The sequence below is a fragment of the Mustelus asterias genome, chromosome 25 (assembly GCF_964213995.1).
Source record: "Mustelus asterias chromosome 25, sMusAst1.hap1.1, whole genome shotgun sequence".
In the NCBI taxonomy this organism is placed as follows: domain Eukaryota; kingdom Metazoa; phylum Chordata; class Chondrichthyes; order Carcharhiniformes; family Triakidae; genus Mustelus; species Mustelus asterias.
This window is the reverse complement of record NC_135825.1, coordinates 7,480,096-7,501,554: the sequence shown is the minus strand read 5'-3', so window position 1 is coordinate 7,501,554 and position 21,459 is coordinate 7,480,096. Positions and strand designations below refer to the sequence as shown.

Below are 21,459 nucleotides of genomic sequence, written 5' to 3'. Positions count from 1 at the left end.
TTGAAGCAGATTAATTTTGGTTCAAATTGCCCCCCCCAGTCTAAAATCACCTTACAATCCATTGGGAGCAATAGTTAAACTTGGCCTGGGAGCAATGCTCTGTGTTAAAACTCTTCACTCTGCATGTTCCTCGCACAGTTCAACGGGAAGTCAGAATTTTGTTTCACAAAGGCTGGACACATTCACGTGGGCCCAACCTTAACTCACTTAAAGCCCATTCACTTAGAATCATAGTATCTCTACAGTGCAGAAGGCGGCCATTTGGCCCATCGAGTCTCCACCAACAACAATCCCACCCAGGCCCCATTCCCGTAACCCCACGTATTTACCCTGCTGATCCCCCTGACACTAAGGGGCAATTTGGCATGGCCAATCCACCTAACCCGCACATCTCTTCTCCAATCACACCTCCCATATCAGAAAGTGTGGCCAACACTAATACCTATATTATTACACAGAAATTACAGTGCAGCAACAGGCCATTCGACCCGCTTGGCCCATACAGGTCTTTTTTTCCACATGTGCTTCTTCCCACTTCCTGCATCTAACCCTATCAGCAGAACCTTTCTCTCTCATCTGATTATCTAGCTTCCCCTTGAAGGCATCAATGCTATTTGCCTCCACAGCACACTCTACATCAGGGCTACAGGGAGAAGGCGAAGGAATGGCCTTTCAGGGAGCCAGCAGAGATACAATAGGCCGAATGGCCTTCCTCTGTGTTATAATGATTCTGTGATTCTTTTGTCCAAGGGCTGAGAGATATGGTAACACTGCTGAAATACATAAATTATAGAAAGTCAGAGAATAGTACACCTATAATAATGTAGCGAGCATTATAATCACGATGTGGAGATGCCGGCGTTGGACTGGGGTGGGCACAGTAAGAAGTCTCACAACACCAGGTTAAAGTCCAACAGGTTTATTTGGTAGCACAAGCCACAAGCCCTCTGAAAGCTTGTGACTTGTGCTACCAAATAAACCTGTTGGACTTTAACCTGGTGTTAAAGAACAAAGAAAATTACAGCGCAGGAACAGGCCCTTTGGCCCTCCAAGCCTGCACCGACCATGCTGCCCGACTGAACTAAAACCCCCTACCCTTCCGGGGACCATATCCCTCTATTCCCATCCTATTTATGTATTTGTCAAGATGCCCCTTAAAAGTCACTACAGAATCCGCTTCCACTACCTCCCCCGGCAGCAAGTTCCAGGCACCCACCGCCCTCTGTGTAAAAAATCTGCCTCGTACATCTCCTTTAAACCTTGCCCCTCGCACTGTAAACCTATGCCCCCTAGTAATTGACTCTTCCACCCTGCGAAAAAGCTTCTGACTATCCACTCTGTCCATGCCCCTCATAATCTTGTAGACTTCTATCAGGTCGCCCCTCAGCCTCCGTTGTTCCAGTGAGACTTCTTACTCCATTATAATCACACCAGTGCTAATGCAATATGCAATAACAATCAGCCGTCTCAAACTTTCCTGCAATACTTGTTTTGCTGTCTTGTTGGGTGACAGCCTCAGTGTCTTGTCTGAGTTAAAAAGTTTCTCTGAGAAATTACCAAGTAGTAAACTATTGGAATTATCAGTGACCTTCTAACGATCATGATGCTTGGTTTTGGACTTCCCCCACAAGTGCAAATACCTTCAGATGGAGAAGCGGATGTACATGAATAGTATCCATTCTAATTACAGTACGTGCTCAGAATTCTCCTAGTGGCTAAGTCCAGGTATTTAGAACCTTTTATCTAACTCCTATCAAGCACAGGGTTTAGATTAAACTGCCCTGAGACTGTGGCGGAGGCTTGTCCAATCGAGGCATTCCGGAGGGAATTGGATTATTATCAGAAAAGGGGGAAAGTGCAGGAGAAGGTGAGGGAGTGGCATTAGATGTATTACTCCTTCAGGCAGCCAGCACAAACTGGATGGGTTGAATGGCCTCCTTCTGTGTTGTAATGACTCTATGATTCTGTTGTCTAAGGGCCGAGGTATATGGTAACACTGCTGAATTATATCAGTTATATACAGAGTTGCGATACAGGGAACAACGCAGCTACACTAACACAGTTAACATTCTAGTCACACCAGCACCATTGCAGTATGTGGGATCACACACTCTGCAGTTTCCTAATATGTGCTTGCTGGGTCATCCAATTGGCTGTCTTGTTGGTTAACAGTCTTGCACCTCAAACCTGGTACACCCTTTGCCATGGGGTAGTGGCACAGCAGCGCAAGGGGAAAGTACCATAAAGTGCGAACTGGAATTCCCTCCTGTGGTGTGTGGGCGCGCAAGGGGACTCAAAGAGCCTTCCCGATTGGTCAACGTGATGCACTCAACACTTATTGAACATCTGGAAGCATCCACAGGTGCTTGTGCTCAGGAACTTTGTCTGAATAAGTTAGCTTGTGTAGAGTCCGTATTCAGGAATGGCAAAGGTTCTTGGTGCCTTGTTAGAGACAAAGCTGTGGTCTGTTCAGGTTCCTGGTCGAGGCAAAGCATCGAGAGATCTTATTTTCAACCAACCTGCCCCTGGTTGGTCGATTAAGTTGGCTAATTAATATTTTTCTGCCCATGCCCTCTGTTCGGTTTCCTCCGGTTGCTCCGGTTTCCTCCCATAGTCCGAAAGACGTGCTGGTTAGGGTGCATTGGCCATGCTAAATTCTCCCTCAGTGTACCCGAACAGGCGCCAGAGTGTGGTGACTAGGAGATTTTCACAGTAACTTCATTGCAGTGTTAATGTAAGCCTTACTTGTGACTAATAAATAAACTTTAAACTTTACGAAACATTGTTGACGATTAACATTGGTGACTCCGCCCTTCCAATAAATTCCTCTATTAAAAAACATACTCTATCTCCAGGACAGTTAACAATTCAGTGACTGCTACTTCCAAGAGAAACAAAAACTCTTGGACAAGTTCCCTGAGCTCTGGGGGAGAGGCTGAGGAGGGAGGAAGGGAGGGGATTGGACGTCCTAGGACTGAAACTTTGTGTTCCATGGAGAAGGGGCAGTGAGACTGTGAGCCAAGGCCCCACTGGAATGGCCTGAACTAAATCACAGGAGCTAAATGACAAGAGTTGAAGGATTCGCCTGCCGTGTCCCAGGGGGAGTGAAGGAACTTAGCTCCCTCCTGCATTCCGACACTGGAGTTGAGCAGAGAATGCAACAGCCTTCCTGTTGAATACCCAGGAACAAAAGTGAATTAAACCCTCGAGCAGGAGGCTTTCGTTCAGCCCTGGATGAGGGCTCCTCCATCCTCTCAGCCATCTTGAGCATCTACGAGTCTGCCAGGTACAGAGCTTCCACTGCGTTGCTGGGCCCATGTGACACTCCACCAATGACCAGGAGACGGTTCTTAAAGACGATACTGGAGCAGGAGCAGCGGGCGGTGGGCATGGGTGGCAGCCGCTCCCACCTATTCTTGATTGGGTGAAAGGCCTCAGCTGAGCCCAGGACTGTTGGCTGGTCACCTGAGAAAACAGACACACCTGTTAATGCATCCTGACCTCGTCTGCAGGCTGTGCCACACATTTGGTCCCCATTCCCCGAGCGCTGGAGATGTCCATTCCCCGAGCGATGGAGATGTCACCGGGGGCGGGGGGGGGGCTAAATCCAAATTGGATTGGGTCGAAAGGTCTGAGTAAAAATTAGCACTGCTGCCTCACAGCGCCAGGGACCCGGGTTCAATTCCCGGCTCGGGTCACTGTCTGTGTGGAGTTTGTACGTTCTCCCCGTGTCTGCGTGGGTTTCCTCCGGGTGCTCCGGTTTCCTCCCACAGTCTGAAAGACGTGCGGGTTAGGTGCTAAATTCTCCCTCAGTGTTACCCGAACAGGCGCTGGAGTCTGGCAATAGAGGATTTTCATGGTAACTTCATTGCAGTGTTAATGTAAGCCTCACTTGTGACACTGATCAATAAACTAACTTAAACTAAATTCAGTGAAAGGTTTGCCTTGTGTCTGCAATATTTAATTCCTTTGCCCTCCTGCCCAGTTTGTTCCCCTCATTTGGTGGTTCACACTGGGTAATGGTCTCCATGGAAACATGATGACATGCCACCTTTCACCTGTGAGAAATCAGGGAGTGAGTGTTTGCAAGCTATTCAACTGCAGGAAGCATCACAGCCACAGCTGCTCCCATCATCCTTTCAACCCACAGACTTGCACAACCTCAGCAGAAAGCAAAGGCATTTTTAAACCCTGGTTGGATCAAATTATTTTTTGATTGATGGGTCTTCACTCAGATCGATTGCTGTTCTCTCTGCTACCGCGACCCCTTGCACTGATTGTATTGGGGGAAAAGCAGCATCAATGTGCAAAGGGGGCCCCATCCCTGGCCCCCACCCATCCGCGATTCCCGGCTCTCTGCCAACTGCTCCCACCCTCTACCTTGTGATCTGCCCCACCTGTCCCTGCGTCCTCTCTGGCGTTCCCCTGCCACCATTCCCTGTACCCCTCCACGCTCCCCAGCTGTCTGTCTCCAGCTGGTCTCAATACTGATCCACTCAATACTGACCTGCTCACTGCAGGAACAGTGCTGAAAGTTCAGGACAAGAAGGGAAAGGTTTGGCTTATGTTGAACTGGATGAAGGGAACCATTGCAGGATGGGAAGTGTTTCTAGAGAAAAGGTGAAATCTGCCTGAATTTGATGAGTGAGTACTCGACCTGGCTTCGCTGTGGCTCCAATCCTAGCCCAACGCGGCTGATTCCGAACTGCCCTCTGAAATTCCAGGGAAGGTTTCATCAAAGCTGCTGAAGTGAGATTTCTTCCTGACACAAAGTGGCAGCTTAGGCTCAGTTTGGTCTCGCTCCCAACTCCAACCTTTTTAAAAATTAATTCATGGGACATGGGCGTCGCTGGCTAGGCCAGCGTTTATTGCCCATTCCTAGTTGCCCCTTGAGAAGGTGGTGGTGAGCTGCCTTCTTGAATCGCTGCAGTTCATGTTCTGTGGGTTGACCCACAATGACATTTTGGAGAGAATTCCAGGATTTTGACCCAGCGACTGCGAAGGAACAGCGATATATTTCCAAGTCAGGATGGTGAATGGCTTGGAGGGGAACTTGCAGGTGGTGGTGTTCCCATGTATCTGCTGCCCTTGTCGTTCTAGATGGAAATGGTCGTGGGTTTGGAAGGTGCTGTCTAAGGATCTTTGGTGAATTGCTGCAGTGCATCTTGTAGATAGTACACACTGCTGCTACTGAGCGTCGGTGGTGGAGGGAGTGGATGTTTGTGGATGTGGTGCCAATCAAGTGGGCTGCTTAGTCCTGGATGGTGTCAAGTTTCTTGAGTGTTGTTGGAGCTGCACCCATCCAGGCAAGTGGAGAGTATTCCATCACACTCCTGACTTATGCCTTGTAGATGGTGGACAGGCTTTGGGGAGTCGAGTTACTCACCGCAGTATTCCTAGCCTCTTGTAGCCACAGTGTTTATGTGGTGAGTCCAGTTGAGTTTCTGGTCAATGGTAACCCCAAGGATGTTGACAGTGGGGGATTCAGTGATGGTAACACCATTGAATGTCAAGGGGCGGTGTCTCTTATTGGTGATGGTCATACCTGGCATTTGTGTGGTGCTAATGTTACTTGCCACTTGTCAGCCCAAGCCAGGATATTGTCCAGATCTTGTTGCATTTGAATATGGACTGTTTCAGTATCTGAGGAGTCGCGAATGGTGCTGAACATTGTGCAATCATCGGCGAACATCCCCACTTCTGACCTTATGATGGAGGGAAGGTCATTGGTAGCTTCATCAGCAGCTGAAGATGGTTGGACCTAGGACACTCCCCTGAGGGATTCCTGCAGAGATGTCCATCTTCTTATGTCATGATGTGGAGATGCCGGCGTTGGACTGGGGTAAACACAGTAAGAGTTTTAACAACACCAGGTTAAAGTCCAACAGATTTATTTGGTAGCAAATGCCATTAGCTTTCGGAGCGCTGCTCCTTCGTCAGATGGAGTGGAAATCTGCTCTCAAACAGGGCACAAAGACACAAAATCAAGTTACAGAATACTGATTAGAATGCGAATCTCTACAACCAACCAGGTCTTAAAGATACAGACAATGTGAGTGGAGGGAGCATTCAGCACATCTTCTTATGTACCAGGTATGACTCCAACCAGCGGAGAGTTTGCCTTCTGATGCCCATTGATTCCAGTTTCGCCAGGGCTCCATGATGCCACACTCGATCAAATGCGGCCTTGATGTTAAGGGCTGTCACTCTCACCTCATCTCTGGAATTCAGCTCTTCTGTCCATGTTTGAACCAAGGCTGCAATGAGGTCAGGAGCTGAGTGACTCTGGTGAAACCCAACCTGGATGAGCAGGTGCTGCTTGATAGCACTGTTGATGACCCCCTCCCATCACTTTACTGATGATCAAGAGTAGACTGATTGGGCGGTAATTGGCCAGGTTGGATTTGTCCTGCTTTTTGTGTATAGGACATACCTGGGCAGTTTTCCACATCGTCGGGTAGATCCAGTGTTGTGACTGTACTGGAAGATCTTGGCTAGGGGAGCGGCAAGTTCTGGAGCTCAAGTCTTCAGTACTATTGCCGGAACGTTATCAAGGCCCATTGCCTTTGCAGTATCAGTGCCTCCAACCACTTCTTGATATCATGTGGAGTGAATCGAATTGGTTGGAGACTGACATCTGAGAAGCTGGGGACCACTGGAGGAGGCCGAGATGGATCATCCACTCGGCACTTCTGGCTGAAGATTGTTGCGAATGCTTCAGCCTTATCTTTTGCACTGACGCGCTGGGCTCCTCCATCATTGAGGATGGGGATATTTGTGGAGCCTCCCCCTCCAGTGAGTTGTTTAATTGTCCACCACCATTCACGGCTGGATGTAGCAGGACTGCAGAGCCTAGATCTGATCCCTTGGTTATGGGATCACTTAGCTCTGTCTATCACTTGCTGTTTGGCATGCAAGTAGTCCTGTTTGGTAGCTTCACCAGGTTGACACCTCATTTTTAGGTATGCCTGGTGCCACTCCTGGCATGCCCTCCTGCACTCTCCATTCATGTGTTGAAGATTAAATGCTCAGAATCCATCCCAGAGACTTGAGGCTGACACTCCAGTGTAATACCGAGGGAGTGCTGTGCTGTTGGAGGGGCTGTGTTTCAGAGGGGTTCTGTTTACCCTCTGAGGTGAATGTTAAAGATCACGTGGCACTATTCAAAGAGCCAATACCCCTCAAAACCGCTAGAGTACTACCAGCCATTATCACCTTGCTGTTTGTGGGAGCTTGTTGTGTGAAGATTGCTTTTCCCATCCTACAGGAGTGACAACACTTCAAAAAGTGCTTCATTAGCTGTGAAGACATCCTGACGTATGAAGAGTGTTGTAGAACAGCAGGCATTCAAAAGAGTAGTCAACACATGAATGGAATGGAATTCTCAGTAGGACGCTTGGGGCTTTGGAGTAATTGAACAGATAGTTTGATGCTGTATGAGGAAAGACAAGGGTTTTTCACCTGGGCAAACAACCAACCTTATTCATCCCCAGCTTGTGACAATTTTGCTTCTCTTTGCCTCTGGCTACCTCTGCTGGTGACACCTGAGAATTGCAACCCCTTGAATTAAAGGCTGCAGACATTTCTTCGAAAATAAAACCGACGAAAGCGCTCCCTTGACTCTTCCGCCTTTCCTTGGGTCTCCTCGCTGAAGATGAGGAGGAACTTCTTCAGCCAGAAGGTGGTGAATCTGTGGAATTCACTGCCACAGCCAGGTCATTGAGTGTATTTATGACAGAGATTGATAGGTTCTTGATTGGTAAGGGGATCAAAGGTTACGGGGAAAAGGCGGGAGAATGGGGTTGAGAAGCTTATCAGCCATGATCGAATGGCGGAGCAGACTTGATGGGCCGAATGGCCTTATTCTGTCCCTATATTTATGATCTCACCCAAAACACATTCCCACTTGGGGAGGGAGGTGAGTGAGAGGCTGCAAGGACACTCTGAAAAGAAGAGGGGGCCACTGAACATTCTGGAGTGACTAGCAGTCTGTTACTGGCAGCTTGTGTCAGCTCTGGCTCAGTGGGAGGGTCTCGCGAAGTTCAGTCACAAGGTTAAAGATTCAAGTTCCACTCCAGAGACTCGAGCACAAAATAAGAACGTAAAGAGCATAAGAAAGAGGAACAGGAGTGAGGTAATTCAGCCCCTCAAGCTTGCTTCACCACTCAATATGGTCATGGCTGATCTCACCTCAGCCTCACCTAGGCTGACGCTCCATGGTGCCAGTGCTGGAGGACAGCTGCACTGCCAGAGGTCATGTTCCCTACATTACTTCAAAAACTACTCCATTGGCTGTTTAAGATGTCCTGAGCCTGTGCAAGGCGCTACAGGAATGCAAGTCTTTCTTTCTTCAACTAAGTGATAGGATCTGGACACGTCGGCTGCACAGTTTGATAGGCTTCATAAAGTGTGACCTGAAATGGGAGGCACGGTGGCGCAGTGGTTAGCACTGCTGCCTCACAGCACCAGAGACCAGGGTTCGATTCCCGGCCTTGGGTCACTCTCTGTACGGAGTCTGCACATTCTCCCCATGTCTGTGTGGGTTTCCTCTGAGTGCTCCAGTTTCCTCCCACACTCCAAAGATGTACAGGTTGGGTTGATTGGCCATGCTAAATTGACCCTTAGTGTCAGGGGGGACTAGCTAGGGTAAATGCATGGGGTTACAGGGATAAGGCTTGGGTGGGGTTGTGGTCGGTACAGGCTTGATGGGCTGAATGGCCTCCTTCTGTACTGTAGGGATTCTATTCTATGATGGAAATGCTACTTTATTTGGTCCGGGCTAATGCTCTGGGGTTTCAGGTTCAAATCCCTTCACAGAGGCTGGTGAAATTTAAATCCAATTAATAATGGGCAACATGATAGCACAGTGGTTAGCACTGCTGCCTCACAGTGCCAGGGACCCAGGTTCGATTCCCGGCTTGGGTCACTGTCTGTGTGGAGTCTGCACATTCTCCCCGTGTCTGCGCGGGTTTCCTCCCACAATCTGAAAGATGTGCTGGTTAGGGTACATTGACCCAAAAAGTCTGTGGTGACGAGGGGAATTTCACAGTAACTTCATTGCAGTGTTAATGTCAGCCTTACTTGGGACTAATAAATAAACTTTAAACTTTTAGAATTCCGACAGTGTAGAAGGAGGCCATTCAGCCCATCGAGTCTACACCGGTTGGGATGAATGACCTGTTTTGGACAATATTTAAACACTGGCTGTAAGATTCTATCATTCTATGAAAATTCTGGACACTCAATGTAAAGAACGAGGCAGTGTTAACAGGGCAGGATGACCACAAGAGCTGTGAAGATGAGGAAGCACATCCCGCCCATTTCCATTCATCCCTCCAAAGCAACCCGACACTCAGTCCAGTTGATGTATCTTTGTTTCCGAATGGTTTCCAGACCACCAGCTTGGTTACTCTGTCCAGAGTCCATTCCAAATGTTGATGAAGTTTCCATTAATTTTCCCCACGATGGCTCTCTCAACACCTCACGTGTGATTCTGTTGCTGGACTCCAGATTCTTGGACTCATGTGTTCAAAACCCAACAAAGAAGTTTGAGAATTTAAATGAAGTACATAAAACTCTGGAAATAAAGAGCTTGCATCAGTAACAGTCACCAGGAAGATGCTGGATTGTTGCATAAACCAAACCGGTTCATTCATGTCCGTTAGAGAAGGAAACTTGTCCTCCTTACCCAGCCTGGTCTATATGTGACTCCCATCCCACATCAACTTGTGGTTGACTCTTAATCGCTTTCTGCATGGCCTGAAAATCAAGCGGTTGTATCAAACTTTCTGAAAGGTAACTAGCACCACACAATAAATGCTGGCCTTTCCAGTAACACTCAGATCAACCATTTTAAACATCCACTCCCTCGTCATAATGGCAGCAGGGTGAACCATCTATAAGATGCATTGTAGCAACTCGCTAAAGCTGCTTTGACAGCGCCTTCCAAATGCTTGACCTCGACCTCCTAAAAGGACAAGGGCAGCAGATACAAGGGAACACCACCACCTGCAAGGTCCCCTCCAAACCACTCACCATCCTAATTTGGAACGGTCACGCCATTCCTTCACTGTGACTGGGTCAAAATCCTGGAGCCAATATCACTGTGGGTGTACCTACACCACGTGGACTGCAGCGATTCGGGAAGGCAGCTCACCACCACCTTCTCAAGGGGAGGTGATGGGCTAGTGTTATTATCGCTGGACTATTAATCCAGAAACCCAGCTAATGTTCTGGGGACCCTGATTTGAATCCCGTCACGGCAGATGGTGGAATTTGAATTGTATAAAAAATATCTGGAATTAAGAATCTACTGATGACCATGAAATCACTGTCGATTGTTGGAAAAACCCATCTGGTTCACTGACGTCCTTTAGGGAAGGGAATCTGCCGTCTTTACCTGGTCTGGCCTACATGTGACCATTCCAACCAATATTCATGTAAATTGAGTCTGTGTCTTTATAAGCTCTGTTTGTGAACAGAATTCCCACTCACCTGAAGAAGGGGCTGAGAGCTCCGAAAGCTTGTGTGGCTTTTGCTACCAAATAAACCTGTTGGACTTTAACCTGGTGTTGTTAAACTTCTTACTACATGTGACTCCAGAGCCACAGCAATGTGGTTGACTCTCAACTGCCCTCCAAAGGCAACTAGGGATGGGCAATAAATGCTGGCCCAGCCAGCAAAGCCCATGTCCCACGAATATAAATAAAAATTAGAATTGGCGATAAATGCTGGCCCAGCCAGCTCACATCTCATAATTGAATCAATTTTTTTTTAAAGTCACAAGAGTGAAGCATTTTTTTAAAAGATGCAGAGTGAATTCCAAATCTGAAACCAAAAGAGAAAATGCTGGAAAATCTCAGCAGGTCTGGCAGCATCTGTAGGGAGTGAAAAGAGCTGACGTTTCGGGTCCAGACGCGAGAAACAATCGAATTCAAGCACCATCTAGTGGCTGGAGGTATTTGGAACATCAACAAGCTGCAAGCAGCTAACCCAGACTATCGCCAAACGGTACAAGAGAACCTCAACACTGCACAAAAGGTGGACCGATATTCCGATGGGATAGGTGAGTGAGTTACCTAGGCCTCCGGCCACGATCACCCTGCCTCGGAGATATTCCGCCACAAAGTCTGCTCGCTTCTTCTTCATGTTTAAACGCTGCTCTGTCTTCATCCAGCCTCCTGGTTCGTAAACAGGAAAAGGGCAGAGAAGAAAATTAGATTGTTAGCAAAATATGGAAAGAAGAGAAAGTGAGAGAGAGAGAGAGACGGAGAGAGGGAAGGAGAAAATACAGTGATGGACAATTGGTGAGGCAGAGAACACAAGAACTTGAGAAATATGATTAAATCGTTATGAAGTTCTTCGAAAGGTTAGTCATGGCACGAATCAATTCCAGCCTCCCAGACTACCTGGATCCACTACAGTTTGCCTATCGCCGCAACATGTCCACAGCAGACGCCATTTCCCTGGCCCTGCACTCAACCCTGGAACACCTGGATAACAAGGACACCGATGTCAGACTTCTACTTATTGACTACAGCTCAGCCTTCAACACTATTATTCCCACGAAACTCATCTCCAAACTCCGTGGCCTGGGCCTTGGCACCTCTCCCTCTGCGACTGGATCCTGAACTTCCTAACTCACAGACCACAATCAGTAAGGAGAGGCAACAACACCTCCTCCACGATCATCCTCAACACCGGTGCCCCACAAGGCTGTGTTCTCAGCCCCCTACTATACTCCTTATGCACCTGTGACTGTGTGGCCAAATTCCCCTCCAATTCGATTTTCAAGTTTGCTGATGACACCACCGTAGTGGGTCGGCTCTCAAACAATGACGTGACGGAGTACAGGAATGAGATAGAGAATCTGGTGAACTGGTGCAGGAACAATAATCTCTCCCTCAATGTCAACAAAATGAAGGAGATAGTCGTCGACTTCAGGAAGCGTAGTGGAGAACATGCCCCTGTCTACATCAATGGGGACAAAGTAGAAAGGGTCGAGAGCTTCAAGATTTTAGGTGTCCAGATCACCAACACTCTGTCCTGGTCCCTCTATGCCGACACTATAGTTAAGAAAGCCCACCAACACCTCTATTTTCTCAGAAGACTAAGGAAATTTGGCATGTCAGCTATGATTCTCACCAACGTTTACAGATGCTCCATAGAAAGCATTCTTTCTGGTTGTATCACAGCTTGGTTTGACTCCTGCTCTGCCCAAGACTGCAAGGAACTACAAAAGATTGTGAATGTAGCCCAATCCATCACACAAACCAGCCTCCCATCCATTGACTCTGTCTACACTTCCCACTGCCTCGGCAAGGCAGCCAGCATAATTAAGGACCCCACACACCCCAGACATTCTCTCTTCCACCTTCTTCCTTCAGGAAAAAGATACAAAAGTCTGAGGTCACGTACCAATCAACTCAAGAACAGCTTCTTCCCTGCTGCTGTCAGACTTTTGAATGGATTCGCCTTGCATTAAGTTGATCTTCCTCTATACCCTAGCTATGACTGTAACACTACATTCTGCACTCTCTCGTTTCCTTCTCTATGAATGGTATGTTTTGTCTGTATAGCGCGCAAGAAACGATACTTTCACTGTATGTTAATATATGTGACAATAATAAATCAACTCAAATCAAATAGGATCTGGAGTGACTCACTGTGGGCATTATGGTCGTTCAGATCTGTTCTGCCATCCAATAAGATCATAGTTGATCTTCTACATCATCCTCACTTTCCTGCACTATTCCCACCTCAATTGATTCCCTTAGAATCCAAACTACTGCTGGAGCCTAAACCAGGGTGGCTACTTGTTTGAAAGACTTCTCAGTTTGCTTTCCATTCCAATGAAGACAATGGAAAGTTAAGGCTGCATCCATAACTCACATCACCCACAGTCTGTCTGGGAATAATAGTGATTGTGAAACAAAGCATTCAGCTTGAGGACAGTGCCTGCACAAGCCTCATTCCATCCCCTTTATTTAACTCTCTTATCCCTCAATCCTTCCTCCTGCATCTCCCCCAGGGTTAGACAGGGTAGGTTCAGAAATAATGTTCCCAATGGTGGGGGAGTCCAGAACTAGGGGTCATAGTTTGAGGATAAGGGGTTAACCTTTTAGAACTGAGGTGAGGAGAAATTTCTTCACCCAGAGGGTGGTGAATGTGTGGAATTCACTACCACAGAATGTAGTTGAGGCCAAAACGCTGTCTGATTTCAAGAAGAAATTCGATATAGCTCTTGGGGCTAAAGGGATCAAGGGATATGGGGGGGAAGGGGGGATCAGGATTTTGAATTCGATGATCAGCCATGATCAAAATGAATGGTGGAGCAGGTTCGAAGGGCCGAATGGCCTACTCCTGCTTCTATTTTGCATGTTTCTATGTTTCTATCTATATTATTTGCCTCAACTGCTACCTGTGTAGAGTTCTTCATTCCAACAACTCGCTGGTTAAAGAAGTTTTCTCCTGAATTTCTCACTGGGTTTATTAGTGATTATCTTTGATTTATGGCTCCTACTTTTGGCTGGCCTGCAATTTATTGAGGAAAGTTGAAGATTAGCCCCGGGGGATACTGGTGATGAATGTTTCAGCTCAGTCTAAATAATCCCTTTATCAAGTGTGATTTACAGTCACAGAGACCTCACCACTGAATGCTTAGTAAGCGAAATACTCTAAAACAGAGGAGTTAGCGGCACGGTGGCACAGTGGTTAGCACTGCTGCCTCACAGCGCCAGGGACCCGGGTTCGATTCCTGGCTTGGGTCACTGTCTGTGTGGAGTTTGCATGTTCTCCCCATGTCTGCTTGGGTTTCCTCCGGGTGCTCCGGTTTCCTCCCACACTCCAAAGATGTGCAGGTCAGGTGCGTTGGCCATGCTAAATTCTCCCTCAGTGTACCCGAACAGGCGCCGGAGTGTGGCGACTAGGGGATTTTCACAGTAACTTCATTGCAGTGTTAATGTAAGCCTACTTGTGACTAATAAATAAACTTTAACTTATGAAGAATTAGCACAAACATTTCACTGAATACTGGCACATCAGAAGCAGACTGGGGAAATGCCAGGATTTATCTCTGGCTGTGACTGAGCAAGCTTCTCCCAGGTGAAGTTCCAGAAATTAACCATTACAGTTCCAGGTCCAGAAAGAGTAAAAGGACAGTGGGTGGGATTTTCCTGCCGCGCCCGCCCCAAAACCAGAAACCCCCACCTGAGGTCGACGGACCTTTGCGTGTTCTGCCCCCTGCCCCACCCACCCACTACGAGGATAAGGGGTTAACCTTTTAGAACTGAGGTGAGGATAAATTTCTTCACCCAGAGGGTGGTGAATGTGTGGAATTCACTCCCACAGAATGTAGTTGAGGCCAAAACATTGTCTGATTTCAAGAAGAAATTAGATACAGCTCTTGGGGCTAAAGGGATCAAGGGATATGGGGGGAAGGGGGGATCAGGATTTTGGATCAGGGACCCGGGTTCGATTCCTGGCTTGGGTCACTGTCTGTGTGGAGTTTGCACGTTCTCCCCGTGTCTGCTTGGGTTTCCTCCGGGTGCTCCGGTTTCCTCCCACACTCCAAAGATGTGCAGGTCAGGTGCGTTGGCCATGCTAAGTTCTCCCTCAGTGTACCCGAACAGGCGCCGTAGTGTGGCGACTAGGGGATTTTCACAGTAACTTCATTGCAGTGTTAATGTAAGCCTACTTGTGACAGGCAGGATGGGAACATGTATCCTGCTCCTGATCACTGTTTAGTGATCCTTCCAGTAAACGTGTCCAAATAGATGTCAGATCGGAGCAGGATTTTGACCCAGTGGCAGTGAAGGAACATGTCCCCTGCTCCATCACGGAATATCCTGCATACACTAGGTGATCAGGGGATTCAAGAGGGCTGGTAGAGAGAAACTATTTCCTCTGGTGGGGAATTCCAAACTGGGTGATATATAATCTGAAAGTTAGAACTCAGTCAATCAGGAGAAGAATCAGGAAGCTCTTTTTCACATCAGGAGTAGTGGAAAAATGGGGCTCTCGCCTCTTAGAAACTGTGAGTCCCTGGGGAGCAATTGGAGCTTTTAATTCCATGAAGGATAGTGGTGGCGTTCCCATGTATCTGCTGCCCTCGTCCTTCTTGATGGAAGTGGTTGTGGGTTTGGAAGGTGCTGTCTAAGGATCTTTGGTGAATTGCTGCCGTGCATCTTGTAGATAGTGCACACTGCTGCTACTGAGCGTCGGTGGTGGAGGGAGTGGATTTTTGTAGATGTGGTGCCAATCAAGCGGGCTGCTTTGTCCTGGATGGTGTTGAGCTTCTTAAGTGTTTGTTGGAGCTGCACCCATCCAGGCAAGTGGGGAGTATTCCATTCCTGACTTGTGCCTTGTAGATGGTGGACAGGCTTTGGGGAGTCAGGAGGTGAGTTACTCACCGCAGTATTCCTAGCCTCTGACCTGCTCTTATAGCCACTGTGTTTATGTGGGGAGTCCAGTTTCTGGTCAATGGTAAACTCAAGGATGGCGGAGCAGGCTTGACAGGCCAAAGTGCTCCTGTTCCTTTGTTCCTAACATGTTCCTTCACTGCCGCTGGGTCAAAATCCTGGAATTCTCTCACTAAGAGCATTGTGGATGTACCGAGACCACATCACCACCTTCTCAAGGGCAATTAGGGATGGGTAACAAATGCTGGCCTAGCCACATCCTGAAGAGGAATAAAAAGCAACACCGAGTATCACATACTCTCCATCTACCAGACACCCATACATCAGAACTTTCTTCGAGGTTGACCTCTACTTACTTTAAAGTTTATTTATTTATTTGAGTCACAAGTAGGCTTACATTGACACTGCAATGAAGTTACTCTGGTCGCCACACCCCGGCGCCGGTTTGGGTACACTGAGGGACAATTTAGCATGGCCAGTGCACCTAACCTGCACATCTTTGGAGTGTGGGAGGAAACTGGAACACCCGGAGGAAACCCATGCAGACATGGGGAGAACATGCAGACTCCACACTGACAGTGACCCTGGCGCTGTGAGGCAGCAATGCTAACCACTGTGCCACCGTGCCGCCTTACTGGGCTGGTACTCTCCACTGGGGGGACAGCGAGGGGGGAGTGGCGCACATACCCTGCTCAATGTCAAACACATCAACTGTCTTCACAAACTTGGGCCTCTTGTAGCCTCGATTCTGCTGTAAGCCTCCGAGGCTAAAGAAGTTCTTCTCGGTCATCACACAGCTGGAGAAGGCGCGGCGGGTAGGAATGTTGGGAAGCCTGGTCCATGACTTTGCCTCAATGTCATAGACCTCAAAGGCAGTGACCGGATTCTTCGCCTGTCTCCCACCTGCCACAGGACAAACATACAACATTATTTCAGCTCCAGCTGCAGAAATTCACAGCCGCAGATGCCAAACAGGAAAATCTTCAGGAGTAGAGGGGAGAGAAAGGTGAAGGAGAAGAGAATCAGAACTGTTCAAAAAGCAACATTAAACAACACTTCTCCAGGGCAGGACTGAGGGAGTGCTGCACAGTCCGAAGTGTTGTCTTTCAGAATGACATGTTAAACTGAGACCCTCTCAGGTGAGTGTGAAAGACCTCATGGCATTAATTGAAGGAGAGACGGAAGTTCTCCCTGGTGCTCTGGCCATTAATTATCCTTCAAACAACATTAGAACAAAGAACAAAGAAAAATACAGCACAGGAACAGACCCTTCAGCCCTCCAAGCCTGTGCCGATCATGATGATGGCCTGAACTAAAACCGTATGCACTTACAGAGTCCATATCCTTCCATTCCCACCCTATTCATGTATTCATCTAGTTGTTCCTTAAATGACGCTATTAATAAGGTCGTTATCATTTTGGGAGGGGAGGGTAAAATGCACTCCTGGGTGGAAATTTGAGATTTGGGGCTATTTTAACCCCTGAACCTAAAACTTTACTAGTTGTAAAGTTAGAGAAAGGAGGTTTGCAGAGAGGCTCTCAATGGGTAAGGAGGGCAGGAGAGACTATAGGGAATGACAGAGTGTTCCCACTCCTCCCCAACACCACAAAGGAAGGTAAACATTAATTAGTTCATTAGAATCATAGAATCCTACAGTGCAGAAGGAGGCCATTCAGCCCATCGAGTCTGCACCGACCACAATCCCACCCAGGCCCTATCCCTATAACCCCATGCATTTACCCTCACACTAAGGGGCAATTTAGCAGGACCAATCTGCCTAACCCGCACATCTTCGGACTGTGGGAGGAAACCGGAGCACCCGGAGGAAACCCACGCAGACATGGGGAGAATGTGCAAACTCCACACAGACAGTGACCCAAGCCGGGAATTGAACCCGGGTCCCTGACGCTGTGAGGCAGCAGCGCTAACCACTGTGTCACCCTTACGGCCTCCCCATCTTCCCGGCAGTTCCTGACTCTCATTAGCCCGGGTGAAAAGTCCCTTTGCCCGAACCGGAGTTTAAATCACAGAGTCCAATCTGCATAGTGAAGGAAGGACCCCGCTGTCTTTGGGGACTGGTTTAGCTGTCCATTCAAAATCCCGAGTAAATATTGGAGATATCGGAGTAGATTTTCAGCGGTTCACTGGACTCAGGCTGGGGTTAAACTGTTTTAATGTTGAATACAATCAGTTGGGATACAGATCGCACCCTCTGATCTCATTGAATGGCAGAGCAGGCCGAATGGCCTACTCCTGTTCTGAGTCACACTGAGCATCATGGTTCTGCCAAGAACCAACAGAATCGAGAAAGCAAAGGGAGAAACAGTTGAAGCTCTGGAAATCTCAGAGCAAACACAACGTGGCCAGAATTTTACATCACTCTGGCAAGCGCACACCCAACCTGGAAGTGCGTGAAATCGTGTGAGAGGGTCTCGGACCCGCCCCTCAATGCCATCCTGCACTCACGCAATGCTTCAGTCAGCGGGCCTGAGCGAGAGTTTGAAGTGGACCATTGACAATCAAGGTGGCAATTTAACCCCATTAAGGGGCTAATTGAATACAGTTTAACCTGTGGCCCCTTTGTCTTTATGGTTGGCGGAGCGACGGATTGGCCAAGTGGCCTTTACGTTTCAGCTACCACCTCGATCCAGGGCAGGGTGAAAGGTCAGGGCTGGAATCACATTTGAAAAGGTGTCTGGGGACTGAGCTTTGTGTTTGAATGTGCTGCCCACACACTCTTTGCAGCATTCCTCCATTGTGATGTATTTGTTACAGGTCTGCAGCTCCCTGAGACCGCTCCGCAGCTGCTGTCCCACCCACTGAGGGAGCACATTATAAACCTCAGCCTGCACCCCCCCCTATTCTCAGCGCCCACCCTGTTCCTGTCCCCCCTCCGGCAACGCTGAGCCTTTCCCAGTGTACATTTCACACTGGCTACCCGTTAATTTGCCGACCAACATGAAGTCGCATTCAGATTGTAGCCGGAATCATGTTTCTTGCCCACTTCCAGACCCGCCCAAGCCCACATGGCCAACAGGCACAGAATGATAGAACCCCGACAGTGCAGAAGGAGGCCATTCAGCCCATCAGGTCTGCACCAACTCTTACCCAGACTTACCCCATCATCCCACGTATTTATCCTGCTAATCCCCCAATTTATATATCTTGGGACACTAAGGGACAATTGTGCATGACCAATCCACCTAACCCGCACATCTCTGGACTGTGGGAGGAAACCGGAGCACCCGGAGGAAACCCACGCAGACACGGGGAAAATGTGAAAACTCCACACAGACAGTCACCCAAGGTCGGGATCGAACTCGAGTCCCTGGCGCTGTGAGGCAGCAGTGCTAACCACTGGGCCACATAAAATTCAGGCCTGTGTTAACAAGAGGAGTGTCCCTGGCTGCCACAGGAGCCCCGCCTCCTGTTAATGAACAGGAAAACCTTGGCTGACACTCGCCGTACGGAGGGAGTACTGTCGGAGATGTCTACCGGAATTTTATCACCTCGCCCGCCCGAGGCTCGTAAGATCCTGCCCGAGGTCAACGGAGAATACCATTCTGCTAGCCTCACCCCCATCCCCCCCCCCCCCCGCCCCCCCCACACACACCGATTCCGGGACGGGCATGTTGGTAAAATTCCAGCCGCCATCTTTGCATAAATTTAGCTGATCACAGGCAGAGTGGCAGCGAACCCCCCCTTCCCCCCCACCCCCAACCGATCTCAAGCAGAGAGCTGTCAGACGCTAGGCACCTACCTCCTCACTAACTGGCGCGCCCGAATTGGAGTTCTATGGAGCACGTCTGTTTCACGTTGTATCTGGATGGGCGTACACGGTGGTAGAGGGGGAAGTGGCGGTAAAGTTGGGCGTGCAGCCCATTGAGTCAATTTAAATGCATGCGGTCGGTCCCGATCGTGGCCATTTTCGGGCCTTGGCAAAGGGGGAACTGGCGCGGAGGAGGGCGCAGACAGCGCTATTTGCCTCACACCCGACTTTACCAAGTTTTCAAGCCCGAAAACAGGAGCAATGCGATGGTAAAATCGGGCCCGCTGTTTCTGGGAGCTTGCTGCGTGCAAACTGAGTGCCACATTTTAAAAGTACTTCATTGGCTCTGAAGCACTTTGGGATGTCCCAAGGTCCTTCAAGTTGCTCTGTTGATGCAAGTTTTCCTTTATTGATCTCTCAGGACTTACCAAACACGTATATCTTGCTCCCTCGAAGGAAGGTGCTGGCCGCATATCTGGGTGTAGGCATGGCCGGGAGTGAGAGCCAGAGGTCCTTCATGATATCGTATTGCTGGAGGTGGGCTTGCGGACATATGTCCGATCCCATTCCGCCCACTGCATACACGCGACAGTCTGGAATCACACAAGTCTTTGAACTCATCACAAGTTTCAAACCAAACATTAGTTATCCAACAATCCTCCACAACATCCCCACCCTCCTCTCTGCTGGAACCGACCACTGCTAGCTCGAGGCAGCCTCCTGCTCCCTTAGCTCACTAACAGCCTATCCATGTATCTGAATTTAGATAGTGACCTGTTGGACCACTGGCCTAATCCAGTCTGAAGCAAATTTGAAGTCCACGCGTGTACAGAGAAAAAAGAATGTGCATTTAAGTTTAAGTTTATTTATTAGTGTCACAAGTAGGCTTAGTTTCGTTTTATTTTAGTGTTAAGGCTCCCTCAAGAACTTCAGCACAAAAATCGAGGTGGACACTTCCAGTACGGTACTGAGGGAGTGTGGCACTGTCAGATGTACAGTCTGCCAGGTAAGACATTAAAATGAGATTCCATCTTCTCTCTCAGGTGGAGGTAAATGATCCCATTGCACTATTTCATAGGAAGTTAGGGGAATTATCCAAGATGGCCTGTCCAATATTTATCTCTCAATTAACATCATTAAAGGACAAATTATCTGATCATTGATATTTGAGGGAGTTTGCTGCCACACTTCCTACATTACAGCAGTGGCTAAACTTCAAAAATACTTCATTGACTGTAAAACACTTTGAGATATGCTGAGGTTGTGAAAGACACAACAGAAATACAAAGCTTTCTTTTTAAAAAAAATTTTCCTTCAACAAAATCCCCCATAATTTTGAACAACTCTATGAAATCTCTCCTTAACCTTTCTGCTCTCGGGGGAACAATCCCAGCGTCTCTCCGCCTAACTGAAGTCAGTTGTCCCCAGGATCAAGGTTACCTTTTACCGTCACAGACACTCCCATGGCAGCTTCGCACAAGGAACTCTTCTGCACCCACTTGCCCTCTTCCACGTTGTACATCTCCACCGTTGACAGGGGGTTCTGATGGACTCCCACACCCCCAATTACCAGTATCTGTTTGCCCAGGGCAACCACGGCCACACCTACCCGTGGCGTGGGCATGGGTGGCAGGGTGGTCCACTGATTGGCCTCCGGGGAGTAAACCTCGCAGTTGCTCATCGGGGTCCCATCTTCATCGCAGCCTCCGATGAGGTAAACCTGCCCCCCGCTCTCCACAGGTGTGCAGTAGACACGGCCGGCGGGTAAGGGTGCCAGGGGCTGCCAATGGAATGACTTGGTGCTGGGCACAGCCATCGCCTTCGACCGTGTGTGTTAGTGGGAATTCACCCCCATTTCCTGTCAAGCAGCCCTCCGAAGTGTCAGAATGAGAAGCCCATCGTAGTAAGCCTTGTCTTCATTTCCATAGATCTTTCTTGAATCAGCCAACTGCAAGTGCTGAGTCAATTGGAAGGGAGTTGAGGCTGGAAAGAAGAAAAGAAGGCAAATGATTTGATTTGATTTATTAGAACATAGAACATAGAACAGTACAGCACAGAACAGGCCCTTCGGCCCACGATGTTGTGCTGAGCTTTGTCTGAAACCCAGATCAAGCTATTTCATCCCTATCATCCCGAAGTACTCCATATGCCTATCCAATAGCTTCTTAAATGTTCCTAAAGTTTCTGACTCCACTATCCCTGCAGGCAGTCCATTCCACACCCCAACCACTCTCTGAGTAAAAAACCCACCTCGGACATCCTTCCTATAT

At 48.4% G+C, this 21,459-nt stretch overlaps 1 protein-coding gene across 1 annotated transcript; it reads right to left on the bottom strand.

Moving 5' to 3' along the window:
- Positions 1 to 3,271: 3,271 nt before the first annotated feature.
- On the bottom strand, positions 3,272 to 21,005 carry klhdc8a (kelch domain containing 8A). The gene is made up of 5 exons (XM_078197890.1): positions 20,630 to 21,005; positions 19,618 to 19,782; positions 16,107 to 16,322; positions 11,079 to 11,180; positions 3,272 to 3,465 (listed from the first exon to the last, which is right to left on the bottom strand). The coding sequence occupies exons 1-5, from the start codon at positions 21,003 to 21,005 to the stop codon at positions 3,272 to 3,274; spliced, it is 1,053 nt and encodes a 350-aa protein (XP_078054016.1).
- Positions 21,006 to 21,459: the final 454 nt, after the last annotated feature.

What these genes read in the sequence shown, in the direction of transcription:
- klhdc8a (XM_078197890.1), bottom strand. Translation starts at nt 21,005, where the DNA reads ATGGCTGTGCCCAGCACCAAGTCATTCCATTGGCAGCCCCTGGCACCC. An exon ending in GAGCAAGATATACGTGTTTG is followed by an intron (nt 16,323 to 19,617) that starts GTAAGTCCTGAG and finishes GTCCTGTGGCAG; the next exon opens with GTGGGAGACAGGCGAAGAAT. An exon ending in TGTGTTTGACATTGAGCAGG is followed by an intron (nt 11,181 to 16,106) that starts GTATGTGCGCCA and finishes TTTACGAACCAG; the next exon opens with GAGGCTGGATGAAGACAGAG.